At 33.7% G+C, this 17,727-nt stretch overlaps 1 protein-coding gene across 4 annotated transcripts in view; it reads right to left on the bottom strand.

The window, feature by feature from the left end:
* LOC117168925 (E3 ubiquitin-protein ligase CBL) overlaps window positions 1-17,727 on the bottom strand; it is a 253,426-nt gene that overhangs the window by 33,483 nt on the left and 202,216 nt on the right. For 3 of the 4 annotated variants that reach the window (XM_033354891.1, XM_033354892.1, XM_033354894.1), the window contains one exon: window positions 4,640-5,385. The exons of the other annotated variant lie outside the window; for it this stretch is intronic. In XM_033354891.1, the coding sequence (XP_033210782.1) occupies window positions 5,209-5,385 (177 nt within the window). In that variant the 3' untranslated portion in view covers window positions 4,640-5,208. Of the gene's footprint in view, window positions 1-4,639; window positions 5,386-17,727 lie in introns of those variants that run through there. 4 annotated transcript variants of the gene reach the window in all.

Below are 17,727 nucleotides of genomic sequence, written 5' to 3'. Positions count from 1 at the left end.
TCAAATGACCATCACGGGTATACGGGCGAGTAGGGGCGCCATGTTTTTATCAACTGATATTTCTAATGCATTGTGACTCTCTATTTCTCTGTGGTAAAAATTTGGATTAATATTTCTTAACCTAAAGAAAATCACAAATTTCTAAAACTCATAACAAATTTTTATTCAAATTTTGAAAAAGCTCTAATTTTTTGAATTTTTGCACAATCGAAAAATTTGAATGAGATAGTTTCTAAATATATATTTGATATAGTGATAAATTTAAATGAAATTTCCTAATCTCTCAGAAAAGTATTTTATTTTTCTGAAAATTTTCAAAATTTTGAAAATTATATAACTTTTCTCATTTTTATCGAATTTAAAAATTTTATTTGGATGATTTGCTAGTCTTCGATCCATCTATAAAATCTATAAAATTTAAAAAAAAAATTCAAATTTAGGCAATGCTCTAAATTTTTGAATTTTGGTTGGAAATATCTGCTTAGCAAACTTAACCTTCATTTTGGGAACCTTAAGAAGTGTATCAAAGGCTGATTCGATTCGAAAATTCCTTCAAAAGTTAGCGTAGCTACAAAATACAGGTAACCATACATACAGACAGTCCAGACAAAAACAAACATGCACCGACAAAATTGTACTCTTTTCGGATTCTGTGAGTGCCGAAACGGAAAGATGCGTTAAAAAACAGGGATCGAAAATTTTGACTATTATATTAAAGTCTCATGAATGAGTGTAAAAAGGTATGTCTTTTAGACCTATTATTTAGGAGAAATACAAAGTTTCAAAAAATTATGTTTTTTACATTTTTGACTGAAAACGAAGAATTTGTTTCTTCCAAAAATATCTCTTCCTGTAGTTCCCACGAACAAATTTCTAAATTATGAATGAAACCGGAGTAAATTTAGCGAAAGTTGAAAACAGTCTCCTAGCCCTAATAGCTCACTTAGAAAGTACCCTCTTGCTGCATAGAGGAGGCACCCGAATATACCGTCAGTAGAACTAACGACATATTTCGACAATTTTTACCTAAATAAGTATATATAATTTGTTGATCATGTATAATACGTCTTTTTCCATTAACAATTTTTTTTTAGTATTTTCGTGGAAAACAGTGATTGTACTTGGTTGAAAACGTATGATACCTTTTTTGAACAATAAACAAAAATTTATTCATATTGACATAAACAATTGTTAAAAAACTATTTCTTTATTAATAGAAAATGTGTATCACATTTTTAATCAATTATAATTACTTTTTTGTCACAAACGTACTAAAAAATAGTCAAAAGTGGTTATGACTAGATTTTATTATAAACAATTATTAATAAATAATATTTTTCAAATTATAAAAAAAGATATCACACATTTTTAATCAAGCACAATCACTTTTTTGCCACGAAAATACTTTTTAAAAAGGCCATAAAGTAATCATAAGTTCGGATAGCAAGCTTCTGTTATAAAGAATTATTTATTATTAATCGAAAAAGACGTATTATACATGGTTAATAAATTATATACACTTGTTTGGGACAACATTTTCAAAATATGACCGTGGTTCTACTTTAAGGTACGCCCAGGTGCCTATATACAGGAAGAGTGCACTTTTCAAGCTCATATCTCGTGACATATTGGAGTTAGGAGACTTTTTTTAACTTACGCTAAATTGATTTAACTTTAATTTATTATCTAGAAATTTTGTTGCGGGATCCACAGGAAATGAGATGTTTTCCAAAGAAAGAAATTCTTCATTTTTATTGCAAAATGCAAAAAAAAAATAATAATTTTTCGAAACCTTGTGATTCCAAAAATAATAGGCTTAAAGACTTTTCTTTTTTTGGATGTATGCAGATTTTTGTAGACTCTATTTTATCCTGCAATATCATCAATGCAAACTAAGCCTGGCACGATTTATTGTTAAAAAACAGAACGACACTTTTTTGCCCGTAAAAACAGGCAAAGTGGCAAACTTTGAAGGGTCATAATTTATGACTTATTATATATAGGGCATTGCTCTTTTTTTTGTAATCACAAAGAATGGAGTCTACCCTCACTCACATGTGGGACACTTTCCCGCAGAGTAATTAGGTGCGAACATACCGATTTTTTTAAAACTTAGTGACATATGTTTATTATTATTATACTATATTCAATATATCATAATAACTCGAAACCTATGGAAGATAGCGGATTTTTTAAAACAAAATTTGCCCATAATTTTGTGCTTTCTTTTTTCTGTGAAAATTTTGCTTTAAAAGACAATAGAAATTATCCGGCCACGCGAAAGTAACCTTTGGAACTGTTTTAAAAACGAACCCGGTTTAGCAATTGATCTGTTATAGCATTTTTGATATGTCAAATTATCCGTCCACGCGAAAGTAACCTTTGGAACTGTTTTAAAAAAGAACCCGGTTTAGCAATTGATCTGTTTTAGCATTTTTTATATGTCACAAGGAATATCTGAACGTAACTTTCTTATTAAAAACATTGGAAGCAGGATTCTTTCCGGGAAAAAAACTACCAGATGCCTAAACTAATCTATATTATCTCAAACCAGGAGTCGCAGTACTAACTTTTTTCAATGACAAAATTTCTATACATATTTAAAATGAACGTCATGAGAGAGGCTTTAGAATTCTAAAATGAAACAACGTAAACAATATAGCGGTAACTTGTTAAACGAAAGGACATAGGAATTATGGAAAAAAAGAAAATTGAAGACTTCAGTCAGAAGGCTGAAATTCGTCCAATAGCCTTTCTTGATGAAGGAGCAACGGAGTTGCAGAAAAATAAAAATTAAGAAGAATAACCAACGATGTAGCCAAAATAGAAGTGAAATTGATCACCGATCAGATTTTAAGAAAATTGAAAATATGGATAATTTACAAGCGCAATATTTGTTGTAAACTTGATCATGAATACATAAAAAATTGTCCCGACAGCAGGAATTTTACTTTGCTTCTTGTACAAGCAACAGAATATAATCATTATGTTCGGAAATAGGTTCACACATAATGAATTAGATCGCAGCATTCAGAAAAATAATTAATACACGATGTTCTGGGTAAATACAGTTTTAAACACAATAGTAATTTTTCGAACAATCACAAATTGTTTGACAAATAAATAAAATCTTGTATTTTATTCAATTATAAAGATGTAAGTAAGAAATGTGCAAAAAGTGAATACAAAAATACGAACATGAATATAACAGGGCAGAAATATTTCATATAATTAAAAACTACAATTCTGACTACTTCTAGAAAAATCGAATATATTGATTATAAATCTCGCGTGAAAGATGAATAAAAAATAACAATCAGCTAACCTACTGATAATTAAAGTCAATATTCCGGAAAACACGCAGGGATTTTTTATGGGATAATTTTTGTTCACCATAGCAGGGATTACTAATTAATTGGGATTATTAATTCGGATTGAACTTGAAAATGAATTATGGATACATATTGCTTGCATTTTAACAGATAACGACACTATTTCCTATACTCGATCATAGATTTTTACATGTTTAAATGAATTTACACTACCGTGAAATAGTTTCCGACCACCTCTTTTTTAACGACTCATAAAGTTCTCTTAATTTCAATTATGTCAAAAGCTGATAAAATTGATCTTCAAAGGGTTGAACGCTTTACAGATTCTGTATAAAATGAGACTAGATATTAAAATATCTACTTAAAAAATAGACAAATTGGTTTCATCTTGAGCTCATTTTATACAGAATTTTGAGAGCATTCAAATCTTTAGAGAAAAAAATTTGAGCACTGACATAATTAAAAATTAAGAGTACTTTATCAGTCATAAAGGAAGAGTTGAACGACGTGTATTTTATAGGAAACTTCAAGGTGGCGGCGATAAGTGATACTATTAACTAACTTAATTAATAAAATACATATTCACTTTTTTTTGAGAACCTCACAATTCTGATGTTTACTGTAACCAAAAGTCGAAGTTTTTTTGTCCCGCACACATTTGAGCGTTTCTACTGGGCATGCACAGCAGCTGATCTCGCATGATTTATATCATTGCGCAACAGAATATTTTTTTAACCATACCAGAATATTTCCACAGCAGCCTGCGTTCAAATACGACATAGCAGAAGTTATAAATAGTAAATATTATTGCGCAATAATCACGAATCATGATTTAATAGGTTTTTTTAAAACCAAATCTGTCGGGAATTTAAGTATAAAAATTAATTGCAACATTATAGTTTAAAACCTATAACATTGTTAAACTCTAAATGTTTATATTATTCAACTATTTACGTTAAATTTCAAGAAAATATGTTTTTTCAAATATATTATCTTACCCCAGACTAAATAAAAATTAAATTGAAAAATTAAAATAGCTGTTCAATTTCAAAATATCAGTTCATGGAAAATAAAGCTTTTTCAATTCATACACCACCTTCAATTCTTTGAAAGACCTTTTTGGCACTCTATTTAGATGAATATTAAGGGCATGTGATACTTAGAAAGCTGTCGATTTTACCAGTTTTAGGTTCCCTTGTCTTTTTTCTAACCTCAAAATAGTGCACATGCATAAAATTTTTATTTAGCACAATACATGTTTTTTTATTATCCATAAAAAAAGAGTCCGGGGACGTCTGTTATCATATTTCATAGCATCTCCGAATTCAGTTTTTTTTTAAATTTTCACTTTCGTGGAAAAAAATCATAGGGAACTGAACCCGATTTACCATAAGACGAAGTATCACATTCCCTTAATAAAACTGTAAAATCTTAATTCTGTCTGAAACAATGTTCAGGTAAATAATTTTTGTTTAATGAAATAGGTTTAACATTTGCATTATACTTAAAATAAAAAATAAAATGAGTATACATCGATTGAAGTAGCTAAAACAGGAGAATTAAAAATAACCATACAACTTATTTATAATTGAAAAGAAAAGCATCGTTCAGTTCAAACAAAATAAGATCCTTGGCTGGAATAAAAACTGCATCAGTAATCAACAACGAAAAACTCGCAATTGCGATAAGAAAAGGTATACGATGGTGTGTAACATGTTAAAAAAATGTATGGATGTGAGAAGAATTTTGCAAAATGATTAATTTAAAGTTCAACTTTAGTGAACTAAGAAAACAAGCGGCTCTCTTGAACATGATACATAACTGGGGATTTCGTGATACAAAGGGCACGTTTCGTAATGGAGGGTGGATGCTACTCCTAGTCCGATACCTCAGTATCGGGGTCTAAGTCCCGCGTAGGGGTTGATGCGTTACTCGTTGATGCTGAATGAACTCCAGGTCTATGTGTTCTTCGAGGATCAAATGGGTCTACAACTATCTGTTCGGTGCCTTTGATTTCCGCTCGACAAAACGGGCAACCTTGTCCTTCAGAATCCTGTAATTATGACAAATTCTTCATTTAATGTATAAACCAAAAGCTTATTCAAAGTACGGTATCAAAAGCAAATCATATGTATACAAAATTATAATTATTTACTGTTATTCAATATTAATTCACGAAAAGCGGTGTCCTACAGAGAAATAGATATAAGACTAATATATATCGTAAGACACACACACACACAAAGCAGCACACTGTTTAAAAAATACAGATGTCATCTGACGCAAGGATGAGAATTCAGCAGAGGGAGAAATGGAGCAGGGAGAATCAACAGTTTTCCCTGACTCATCGCGCCTTTTCAGCGATCACTGCCCAAGAAGTGAAAAAAGCACATAGCGGCACACACCAACATCTGGCCAACATATTCACCTTATATTTAAAGGTGCAGCAGAATGCCGAGAGAACCTGCTAATTGACAGGTACGTCTGTAAACACGCAGCAGCCCATCAGCGCCTCCTGGCAATGGCTTGGATTGTCTATTGGAAAGCTTTCGATTCAACCTTAACTTATCATCTATCTGTTGGAAACCTTGAAGGTTCGTCCACACACAGTAAGATGCTTAGAGATATTGAGGCCCCATTGGTAAACAGGAGTTACTACCTCATACAAGCACCTTGTTCGGAAAATTTGGTCTTCAAATCTTCCAGCGTTGAACAAGGTATCTGCGACCAACATGCTTGCCATCCCGATTCTACTCTACTCGTTTGGGGTGGCTTAATGGATGAACAACGAACTTCTGGTCCTTGATATCGCCACACGTATGATTATGCACATGCATAAGAGCTTGCATATCAATTCGTCTGTCCCATGACTATATATTTCATGCCGTCAAGGCGGACGCGCATTTCTGAATCTCCAGTATCTTCATAACCGAATTATTTCAAGTACAGCTTACATAGTTGCAAATGGCTGAGATTCTCTCCTTAAAATGGCGCGGTTCCCACGAAATGATTGGCAAAGGCGCATTCCTTTACAAAGCGGCGAAGCAGGCAGCCGACACCCTTGGTGTAAATAAAACTGTCTCTTGTAATCATTTGAGGAGATTTTTTTATTAATTGTGGAAATAATAATTTTGGTTCAAAGGACCCTGCACAGAATGCATGAGAAAATGTCTTTCGGTGCATTTGGTTAAAACTGGGTAATTTTGTAGATTATAGGGGCCTAATGAAATATTCATAAAAATTTTCTAAGAAAATTGACAGTTTTAACGCAATTAGGCGCCAAGCGCTCAACATCAGATCATTAGATATATCCGTATAACATTGAAAACAAAAACGACGACAAAATGAATATGACGCATGCAAATGTGATAAATATTACATCCGTATTACACAGCACGTTTCTGGCAACGGCAAAACGCTAAGCGCTCAATATTTTTAACCAAACGTGACACTTCCTGTTTCTGGACAGCAACGGTAATAAAATATGTTCAGTATCAAGTGCGGTAATGCTAATCATAAGAACCGCCCTGTTCTCGCAACGGCCGAACGGTAAGCGCTCAATATTTTGACTAAAATGCAACATTCGCAATTTAAGGGCAGTAACGGTGATTGAATAAGGTCAGTATTAAGTGCGGTAATGTCAATCATAAGAATCAAACTCTTATCACAACGGCCAAACGCTAAGCGCTCAATCTTTTTTTTAAACTGCAACATTCACAATAAAAAGTCACGAACAGTGCTTGAATAAGGTGAGTATCAAATGCAGTAGTGTCAATCATTTACTGTTTAGGGGAGAAACGGTTATTAAATAAGGTTAGTATCAAGTTCGATTGTTGGAATCATACATATTGCCCACTTCTCACAATTTTCGGACGCGAAGCGCTCAATATTTCAAATTAACTGCACCTCTCACTGTTTCAGGGTACCAACAGTGACAAAATAAGGTCAAGATCAAGTGCGTCCGTTTCGAGAAGTGGACGGTATATATAATTGGCACAAACGCACTTGATAATGATTTTATTTTAGAAGAGTTGCTGCCCAGAAACTGTAAGTGTTGTACTTGATTCCAAAATTGAACGCTTCGCGTTCGAAAGTTGCGAAGAGCGGGGGAATTATATACTTCGCATTACCTCCAATCAAACTGAGCTCACTTTGCATTCTTTCTTCATTCAAAGCAGTAATTGTATCAGTTATGATAAAACCTTGCGCGCTTCGCCGTTCTGAGAAGAGGACAATATTATAATTGAGACAATCGCACATAATTATAACCTTATTTTAGAATCGATGCTTCCCTGAAAGATTGTGTGTTGCAGTTTTTATCAAATATTGAGCGCTTTGCTTGCTAACAATTTCGATAAGTGGGTGATTCATATGACTGGCATTACAGCATTTGATACTAACGTTATTTAAGCACCTTTTCTACCGTTAAATTGTGATTTTTGCAATTTAGTCAGAATATTGATCGCTTAGTGTTCGGCCGTTGGGAGGACAGGGCGGTTTTAATGATTGGCATTACCGCATTTTATACTGATCTTAATTTATTATCGTTTCTGCCCCGGAACAGTGAGTATTGCAGTTGATTAGAAATACTGAACGCTTAGCGTTCGGCCACTGCAAGAAGCGCGCTCTGTGAGATGGACGTAATGCTGACCACATTTTAATACTTGATACTGATTTACCATCGTTTTGTTTTTAATGCTATACGGATATCTCTTATGCTCTGAATTTGAGCTCTTGGCAGCTCATAGCGTTTAAACAGTTCATTTTCTTCACATTTTTAATGGATATTTTATTGGGCCATCATAACCTATAAAATTACAAAGTTATAATTGAATCCACTAAAAGACATTTTCCCATGAATTCTGTGGGGGTCCTTTAGGACCTTTCCATTTTATAAATAAAATTAAAAAATTTCGTTTAGATATATTTTTCCAACATAGTTTAAATAGCATAATTTTACAGAGCCAAAGGATTCCGATGAAACATATAAAAATCACCTGCATTTAAAATGTTACGGTACTTTCCCATGTTAATTGCATAAGAAACTTTGAGTGCTTTGGGCCACGTGATAGTATTAACCGATTGCTCTCCAATTTGGTAGAGATAATTTTTTTGGTCATTCCAACAAAATAGGGAGATGGCAGACCAAAAAGAATCCAAAATCTATTATATTACAATGTTTATATTCGAAGATTGATATATTAAGATGAAAGCTTAAAGTAATGGGGAATCATTATGTAAATAGTAGAGATAACTGACCCGTAAAATGTTTTTTATAAACTAATGCCAAATTCGGCTGATAAAACTATTGTTTAACATGATCTATTACTTGTGATAGTCATTGTTATAAAATTTTTGTAACTAAAAACATTTCTTCTGTCCCATTTATTGATTGCTTCGAGAATATAGGGTTCCGTTCCATGGGTTTCATGACAGCAGAAAACGCAAAATACGAAGCAGAAAATCGTAAGAGAAAGAGACATGAAATATAGATTATCTATCTCTTTCACATCTATGATATTCTGCTTTGCGATTCTGTTGCGCTACATCTACAGAACGGTACCCTTGTTGAAAAGACAATTTATAGCTTTTATAAGCATTAAATAGTAAATTTTTTGAAATATATAAATTAAACATGTTGTGCCCCTACTGGGTACTCATGTTGCGCGCATGTATGCGCCGCAAAATTTGGTCAGAGGGTGATTGTAAACATGCTCGCATTGTGCCACGCCTTTTGCATGCACTTCAGTTACAATCACAAAATGTGGGCGAACATGGTGAATTTTGGCATGCATGTCATGCGCGCACGAATTGTTATCTGGGTCTAGCCTTTCCTGGACATTCACAAAATACGTGATACATTTTTCAGGATCTACAAACAAACCCCCTCCCCCCACCCTTCGTGATGTTTCTTTTATTGGATTTAAGATGGAAAAATTGTTCAAATAATTAGTCAATATTTTTTTACATTCTCATCATTTATGATTAAGAAAGTATTAGAATTGTCGGAAATTTGACATCACACTTTTTCAACGGATCCATCTTTCCATCTTTGGCACACTTTTTTTAGGTCCTAAAAAAAAGGACGAGTTCGTGAACCAGCTATTTTTATTAAAAATTCAAAAGGTGATCGCATTTTGAAAATTTTTGAGAGCACTTTTTTCTGAATTTGAAAATTCTATGAACGGATATTAATGGTATCAAAACGAACAAACAATTTATCCTCATGACTTTTTTCGATAAAAAGAAAATTCTCAGAGTTATAGCGTTTTCAATATTTTGTAAATCAACCGAAAATCAAAATTTGAAGCCAAAAAACGCACGATATGAAAAAAAGTCAAGAGAAGAAAAACATTCCTTTTTGAAAGCCCTACAAGATTATCAGAAAAATGTTTGGATTTTCTTCCAAAATCGAAAATTTTAATTTTAATTGCATAAAAAATAATGAAAAATAAAAAATTCCATTTGGTGGACAAACTATTTAAGGTACGAAAAAAGATGAATTAACAAAAATTGATATCCCAAAAATATCTACAATTCCGTTAAGAATCACTTCTTCATAGGACGTGTACTTTTTGTTTTATTCGTGAAGAATAACGTTGAAAAAATAATCAAATGAAAAAATGTGTGAAAAAACGACGAAAGTTACGAGAAAAAAATTCAACAAAACCTGTTTACAAATGTCTGTCGGAAATCGAGCGCGCAGCGCAAGTGTCACGATGAGAATGTTTACCTCAAAGCCTAAAAGCTTTGAGAAACATAATCTTTGACTATACTTAATTAAGTAGATAATTCAGACTATGAAGACGCATATAAATACTGCCATCTAAAAGAGATCTTTTTGATAAAGTTAATTCCATGCAAAATTTCGGTTTAGTGTGAAAATATAAAATATTATTTTATATTTTTACCTTACGTCTTTGATAAATAGGAAAGGTACACACACACACGTTCGTTCCGTACACTGCTCCAACCCAGGTTGCTGATCAATCTCTCTAGCAATCAACTCAAGTGAAAAACCTCACAAAGTCGTTGTGAAGTTCCTTACTTTGGTCGATTAGTTCTGGCATACTTCTCTAGCTTCTTTTACGTCCATGCATTTTTTCATGCTGGGTCTCGTGTTATTGTGACTTATTATTTCTCTTCTAACTAGGGTCTCGTATTTCAACCATTCTTCCGGCGGTCTAGCTTTGGGCACGCTGCCATTTACTTTATCATAACTCAGCTATCGTTTAACACAGCTAAGTATCGGCTGTATGAGTCACTATCCACAAGTGAAAATCAACTTCACATGCGTTATATAGATGCTCCAAAATTTTATCTGAACTCATAGGATATTTTCAGATTTTATTATCTAAACTTGGTCGCCGTATTGCTTCTCCGTAGATAATAGTTATATTTCAGATGCTTTTTTTCAGGTATTAAGTTTGTGCACCATACGATAAAATGCTTGCCTGTAGAAGAAATCCTTGTGAATTTTCGATGATAGAAAAATACTGAAATTTTCGATGATTTTGGAGTAAACACAGGAACATTTTGAAAAAATGACATGAAGAGATTTACCGATTTCTTGAGATCTGATTCTGGCAAAAAGTCTGTTCCAGCCCTTTATCGCGACCATGTTTCTGAACAATAAAATGTTTTGGAAACTATCTAATAAAATAATCTCTATGAGTTTGACACTAAGAAAGAATTTAAGAATAAAAGGCCCAGTCTATGGGCATAACGATCCTGCCTGAAAATTACTCTAAAGGAACTAGATAACCCTAACGTAGATTCAGAAGTAAATTAAAAAAATCTATTCCGAAGCTGACTCCTGAAGTAAAAAATGTAAGCTTACAAGTGGAAACAAGTCGATACTATTTTGTTTTGTATCTTTTATCAAGGAAACTTACCTGAATGACAAACGTTAATAACATATCTTTTATATTATTTTGCGACTTCAAAGTTTCCTTTATCATCAACGGTCAATAAACACCTTCAAAATGTATCGTTCTCCTTATTGTTTCATCAGATTAACCGACATGAGTTTCTCAAACAGATTCAGTGTTGCAACACTGACAAGGACGAAGAAATGGCTACTGGAATTTAATTGCTCCGTACAACAAGAAATACCAAAAGGAAATTTTTTAAAGCAACGCTTGCTGAAAAATCTTTAAAAATGCACTACCTTAAGTATATTGACTAAAAACTCGGATAGAAGCTTTGTGTATAGATGATAAAAGATACGAAAAACGAGTAATAATAATTTTAAGGAATCTTCTGTAACTCAGATCTCAATATTCCATAGGTTACTTTCATATGAAAACAACGAAATAATGCGTTTCATCGCACAACAGGATTTAAATACTTATATTGATATTTAAAAATCGGGAACGCAGCGGGGTTCGAGCCACTTAGTCTATACCTAACGCATCTCATATCCCTTAAAACGAAACTCAACGGCTAACCTAATGCTTGTAACCCTCTACAAAAATCTTGCCTAAGTTTAGTCGCTGTTTTCTATTGGTTTCTGTCGGGATTTAGATTTTTTTGGAATAACCAATAGAATTTCACTGAAAACGCGCAAATTATGCAATTTTTTCAGAATCTATTGGACTATGTTTGGATTAGCAAATCCAATTTTTCCTAAAGCGCACCAAGTCCCAATAGCTGCTACTATCGACGAAAAAAACTATTGACATCTGCCTTTGAAGCTTAAGGGCATGTGACACTTCAACGTGTGGTCAATCGGGTACAGTTCCCCCGGCTTTTTTCCCACAAAATGAAAAATTTTAAAAACTGAATTCGGAGACACTACAAAATATCATAACGGACATCCCCGGACTCTTTTTTGAGGGATGCAAAAAAATTTTTTTGTGCTAAATAAAAATTTTATGCATGTGCATTATTTTGAAGTTGCGTCATTTTTCAGCTCTGTCATTTCGATGACAAACAAGGTTAGTTCTGGGACATAGATAATATGTTTATTTGTAAGTCTAAAGTTTTCGGCCAAAAATATTGTGTCGTTTGGAAGTAACGCTCGGGAGATATATATAGCACATAACCTCGAAATATACACAACGTTTTTAGAAAAATCATTTTTTTTAATTGGCCCACAAAAAAAGTGTGCACGGACGTCCGCTAGCATGTTCACTATAATACCCCAGATTTTAAAGAAAAAATATTTATTAATCTAGGAAAGAAGCCAGGGGAATCTAATACTGATAAAATCGATACTAATTCCTAAGCTTCATGCAAATTAATCAAATTTAACCAAATTAACTTTATTTGAATTAAACGACAAAATAGTGTGCAGTGACGTCCATTAGAGTGTTCGCTATCATTTTCCAAAATTTTAAGACAAGATATTTATTATTCTATAAAAAAATCTGGGGGAAACTAAAACTGGTAAAATCGATAACTTTCTAAGTATCAAATGCCCTTAACAACTCAGCAAAAAAAATGCTAGCGCAATAAAAAATAGTCATATGAAAGCTAAAAGCGTTCTACGTAAATGAGCTTGAATTTTTGTGCTTCGCAGACTGATAAAGATATTAAAGCGATTCAAACTGCAAACTGTAACGGATAGGCTCTGTAATTATTTCCAATCGCCCGGAAGGATGTGATAGTCTTATTTTTTGTGAAAATCGCGATATTTTTAGACATGCTTTTTGTTGGAAAACAAGTGACAGAAAGCAGGAGGGAGGGCTTTTTTGCCGACCTCTAGCACCTTTCTTCGACCCGTGGCCAGATGCCATCTAAGGATTCAGAACCACGAGTCCAAGAAAGACACCAGCGGTCGGCAGTAAAAAAGCCCCCCCCCCCCTGCTTTCTGTCACTTATTTTCCAACAACAAAAAATGTCTAAAAATTTCGCAATTTCCACAAAAAATAAGACTCTCACATCCTTCCGGGCGATTGAAAATAATTACAAAGCCTATCCGTTACAGTTTGCATCACTTTAATATCTTTATCAGAACTGAAGATAATATAGTTGCACATTTTTGTATTTTTACTATAGTACTATATATACTATGTATACTATAGTATTTACTATAGTATATTGAAAAACCTTAAATACAAGAATACCATAATATGTATGTGCTCGCAAGATGCACTGAACACCTCGAACACTTAGGATTCAGTTCGATACTGGCAGTAGCTCAAAAATCGGGTTAATTACAAACTTGTCGCATTGTAAGAAAGTTCCTAGACCAACAGGGACTAGGTAAGTGAAACTCTATGGAGTGACAAATTTTAGCTTTAAAAAGGCATGCGTTTCAAATTCACCTTCAGCGCTCTCGTCCCCTGCCTAAGGACAACTGCTCTAAAGGAAGATTAGCCCTCAGCTATTGCAATTGTTCTGCATTTATTTAGTCTTAACTACATATGTATGTCATTGGAAAACTGCTTTGTCGCATGGATCAATTAATGCAGCTTCTGGTTTGAACTAGCGCATAGCGTCAAGCCATCCATGCACAAAATATTAGTCAGTTAATTACCATCTACATTATTCAGTATATTGAACCCAGTAGACATGCTATTTAGCGTTTTGTGTAACAACTTCAATGCTAAACAGAAGCATAATGCACTGAAGGAGTTACCTGGAAAGATATCTGTCTCAATGCCTAATAATCTAGTTTCCCTTAGTTGACCATGATCAAAATATTTTATCCTTGTTTCCCAAAGCATCCTCGAACGATTTAGAAAGTCAATGATGCGTGGACAGATCTTTTAAATTCTTAAGACTTCAAGCAAATAGTCATGCGGCACAGTAGGAAACGGTAGTTTTTGGTCAATGTATGGCATTTGCAAGTTTCTTGATCTTTACTATTTCGCGAGTCTTTACAACATCCTTTTTGTTTTTCTGTAAGGATGTCATTCTCGTTCCAGTGAGAAGATACCTTATCCTTAGTCCCAGTTGCTAAGCACTTCTAAATTATTGTAAGGCAGGTTATTTGAACATGAATTTTGAATTAAATGCGCTGTTTGAAATCTCTTCCGATGTTATAGTGGTAGTCACAACATTATGTGCATGGTGCAGTTTGGAGTTCGTCTTTTACCACTCTTGTCCTTACAATATATTAATTATTACTATCGATCTATTCATGATTATTATTTTTAAACTTTATCTCGGGTGATTCCGTTTTTTCGTCTTCAGCCACGGACTAAGTCAAGTACCTGATGATTTAAGGAAGTTTTGAATTTATTACGTTGATTGAAATATCTTGCGAAGATGTTCTAATATGCACAAAATTAGGTGTATTGTGTAGTATACAGTTCTTCCTTTAGAGCAGTTGACCTTAGGCAGGGGAAGAGAGCGCTGAAGGTGAAATTATTCGCCTCCGCATGCCTTTTTAAAGCTAAAATTTGTCACTCCATAGAGTTTCACTTACCTAGTCCCTGTTGGTCTAGGAAGTTTCTTACAATGCGACAAGTTTGTAATTAACCCGATTTTTGAGCTACTGCCAGTATCGAACTGAATCCTAAGTGTTCGAGATGTTTAGTGCATCTTGCGAGCACATTGCCTGTAGCCGAAATTAGCCGTTGGGATTAGGCGTGCAAAAGAAAAAATTCTGTTTGTAAATCCAAACAGAATCTAATTCATACTGTGTTTAGATATCCAAGTATGTTTCAGTGTTGGACCATTCTAGCAGATCCATACATCCATGCGGATTTAGTGCACATCGGCAAAATTGAGCCTGAGTTAGAAATCGAAGTAGGTTACAGTATTGCAAAATTCACATAGATCCCAACGAAATTACAGACATTTCGCGCCTTCGGTTAAATTCTATTTGGCAATTAACAGAAATCAAAATCAATTCTTCCACCCGTGGTTCTGAAACCTTAGGTGGCATCTGGCCACGGTTCGAAGAAAGGTACCAGCGGTCTGCAGTAAAAAAAGCCCTCGCCCCCCTGCTTTCTGTCACTTGCTTTCCAAGAAAAAGAATGTCTAAAAATATCGCGATTTTCACAAAAAATAAGATTATCACATCCTTCCGGGCGATTGAAAATAATTACAGAGCCTATCCGTTACAGTTTGCAGTTTGAATCGCTTTAATATCTTTATAAGAACTGAAGATAATACAGTTGCTTATTTTTGTACTTTTAAGCAACAATTTTTATTATTTCTCAAATTTCTCAACTGCAATTGGTTCCAGGCGCGGATCCAGAGGGGGGGGGGGGCACAGCGGCTTGCCCCCCCCCCAAAGCACAGACTCGAATTTAAAAAAATTAAAGTTTATTATATATAAAACTGGAGAGCGAATTTTCTTCTTAAATACGATTATAGAGAAGGCATCAATTCTCAGCGTCTATGAGTCAAATGTAGCGCCCATTTTATATCATGTAGTTACGTACAGATGCTCTGGTCACGCATATCAATTTACAAGTATTCTCAACACTGGCGCTGTCACTCTGGCGTCGCATTCACATGCGGCAAGAGCCGGATTGCCGATGTAGATTCCCAAACATGTAATTCTCGCAGCCAATCAAGGACTTGAATTCTCTCATGGATGTATGAGACATCATTTTATTGTGAATAACCATTTAAGTTGAACAGCGAGCGGACTCAGCTGATTGCAAGATTTGCGAGGTTACCTTCTACGATTGTATCGGTTAAAATAACGAAGTTTTAAAACCTTGAAATACTCGTAATGAAATTTGAGGATCACATACAGCATCAATGGTGGTAAATATTCTATTTCTGCATTTTGGTTATTTTAAGGCGACTTTAGATTTTTGAACATTATTTTTTTTCACTTACAATTTGGAAGATTGTGCGTTTTAAAAATGTAAAAATGTCAGAATTATTGAACTAGGATAAACAGGGTTATTACCGACACCTGGAGAAAAAGTTTGTAGAAAAAAAAAATTAATTCATATGCTTATTGCTTGATAACAAAGATGAATTCATCTGGAAGGGCAGATTTTTTTCCTTTCCAGGCAGTAGGCACGAATAAAAGTATTCTTTTTGAAACTATCGTTATATTTATTTAAAAATGATTTATTTTAATTTAGTGAACGACATAATATTTTAAGTAAAAGTTTAAAAGAATTTAGAACGTTATTTGTAAGAAATATTATGTAATCTAGTAGCTCTAGACAATAAAAAGCATTATTTTATATGATTATCATGGACGTTTTTAACGAGAAAGATGAAGTTGTTGTCGATTTTTACTATAGTGTCAACATGTCATTTTGTAGGTGGCCACAAAGATATTATATAATGGATAGAAGCACTACCGAAAGTAATCTCTGAGTATTCTTCAGCGAAATAGCTTGGCCCATTTCAGTCTATAAATAAAGTCGAGATAGTTTGAGAGATTTGGGTCCTTTTCAAAATCCTTTTAGTGGTCGTTTTAAGAGTGGTGCGACGGTAATATAATGTTCCTTTTGTATTCGTCACGTACCGGGCGGGCAGAGTTATTTACAGTAGTTGGTCGTGGCTAATCCGCTCTCCCTTTTTAAATTTCTCTTCAAATTATTAACATTTTTTTTAAATTGATGAATGTTCTTATTATACTTATTTATAATTGTAACTTATATACTGATATACAATTTTCTAGTTGAATTCAAAAATGTTGTCTTTTTTGGCGTATCTCATTCCATTTACGAGAAACGTTCTATTAATTCCAATTTTAAGAATTAAAAAAAAAGTTAGATATCTGAAGTCATCGAAACCCGTAGATTACGAATTATTATGTTTTAGGCTGTTAACTATGAAATTCAAAAAAATCTACTTCTAAATTTGAATCCTAAAGCTTAACAAAGGACCCTTGAGTGTCGGCTACTCTATTGAGATAGCCTCTCTGCTTGTTATTTATGATCGTATTCTTATTTTCAATTTCGGAAAGGATATTTTAAAGCCTTCAGACCATTTAAACGAGCTTCCTGGACCTTTAAAAATACTTACCTGAGTGCCTGCGGAGAATTTCTCTGAGCTTCTTTGGCCTAAAGAATTTTTAGTATATACTCAAAGATTCTTTTCGGTAGGGAGTTCAGTAATTTGCACTAAATAAATATTGAAATACAAATTAGATAAATACTAGAATATTCATGCATGTACAAGTATCTATTTTATATCCCCGTAATTTTGATAAAAGCATTTTTATTGCACAGTGTCGTTCACTAGAAGGATGTCAGCAATTGTCAAGCTATCACGATTTTATTTTTTATCTCCTTGAAGAAATGTTTTCCCTGCTCAATATCGTTTGAATTTGATGCCCAAGGTTGCATGAATGAAAAAAATTTTTGAATTGTAAAGTTAATTGTCACAAAAAAATTATATTACCAAATTAGCCGAAATCATGGATTGTTCGCTTGCAAAGTATAATTTCGCGTGAAAATTGCTTACCTTTACCGTAAAAATCGCACTCGAGCATGAAAATTTGTCACATGATATTTGTTTATAT

The sequence above is a fragment of the Belonocnema kinseyi genome, chromosome 3 (assembly GCF_010883055.1).
Source record: "Belonocnema kinseyi isolate 2016_QV_RU_SX_M_011 chromosome 3, B_treatae_v1, whole genome shotgun sequence".
NCBI lineage: Eukaryota > Metazoa > Arthropoda > Insecta > Hymenoptera > Cynipidae > Belonocnema > Belonocnema kinseyi.
This window is presented reverse-complemented; position numbering and strand designations above follow the sequence as displayed.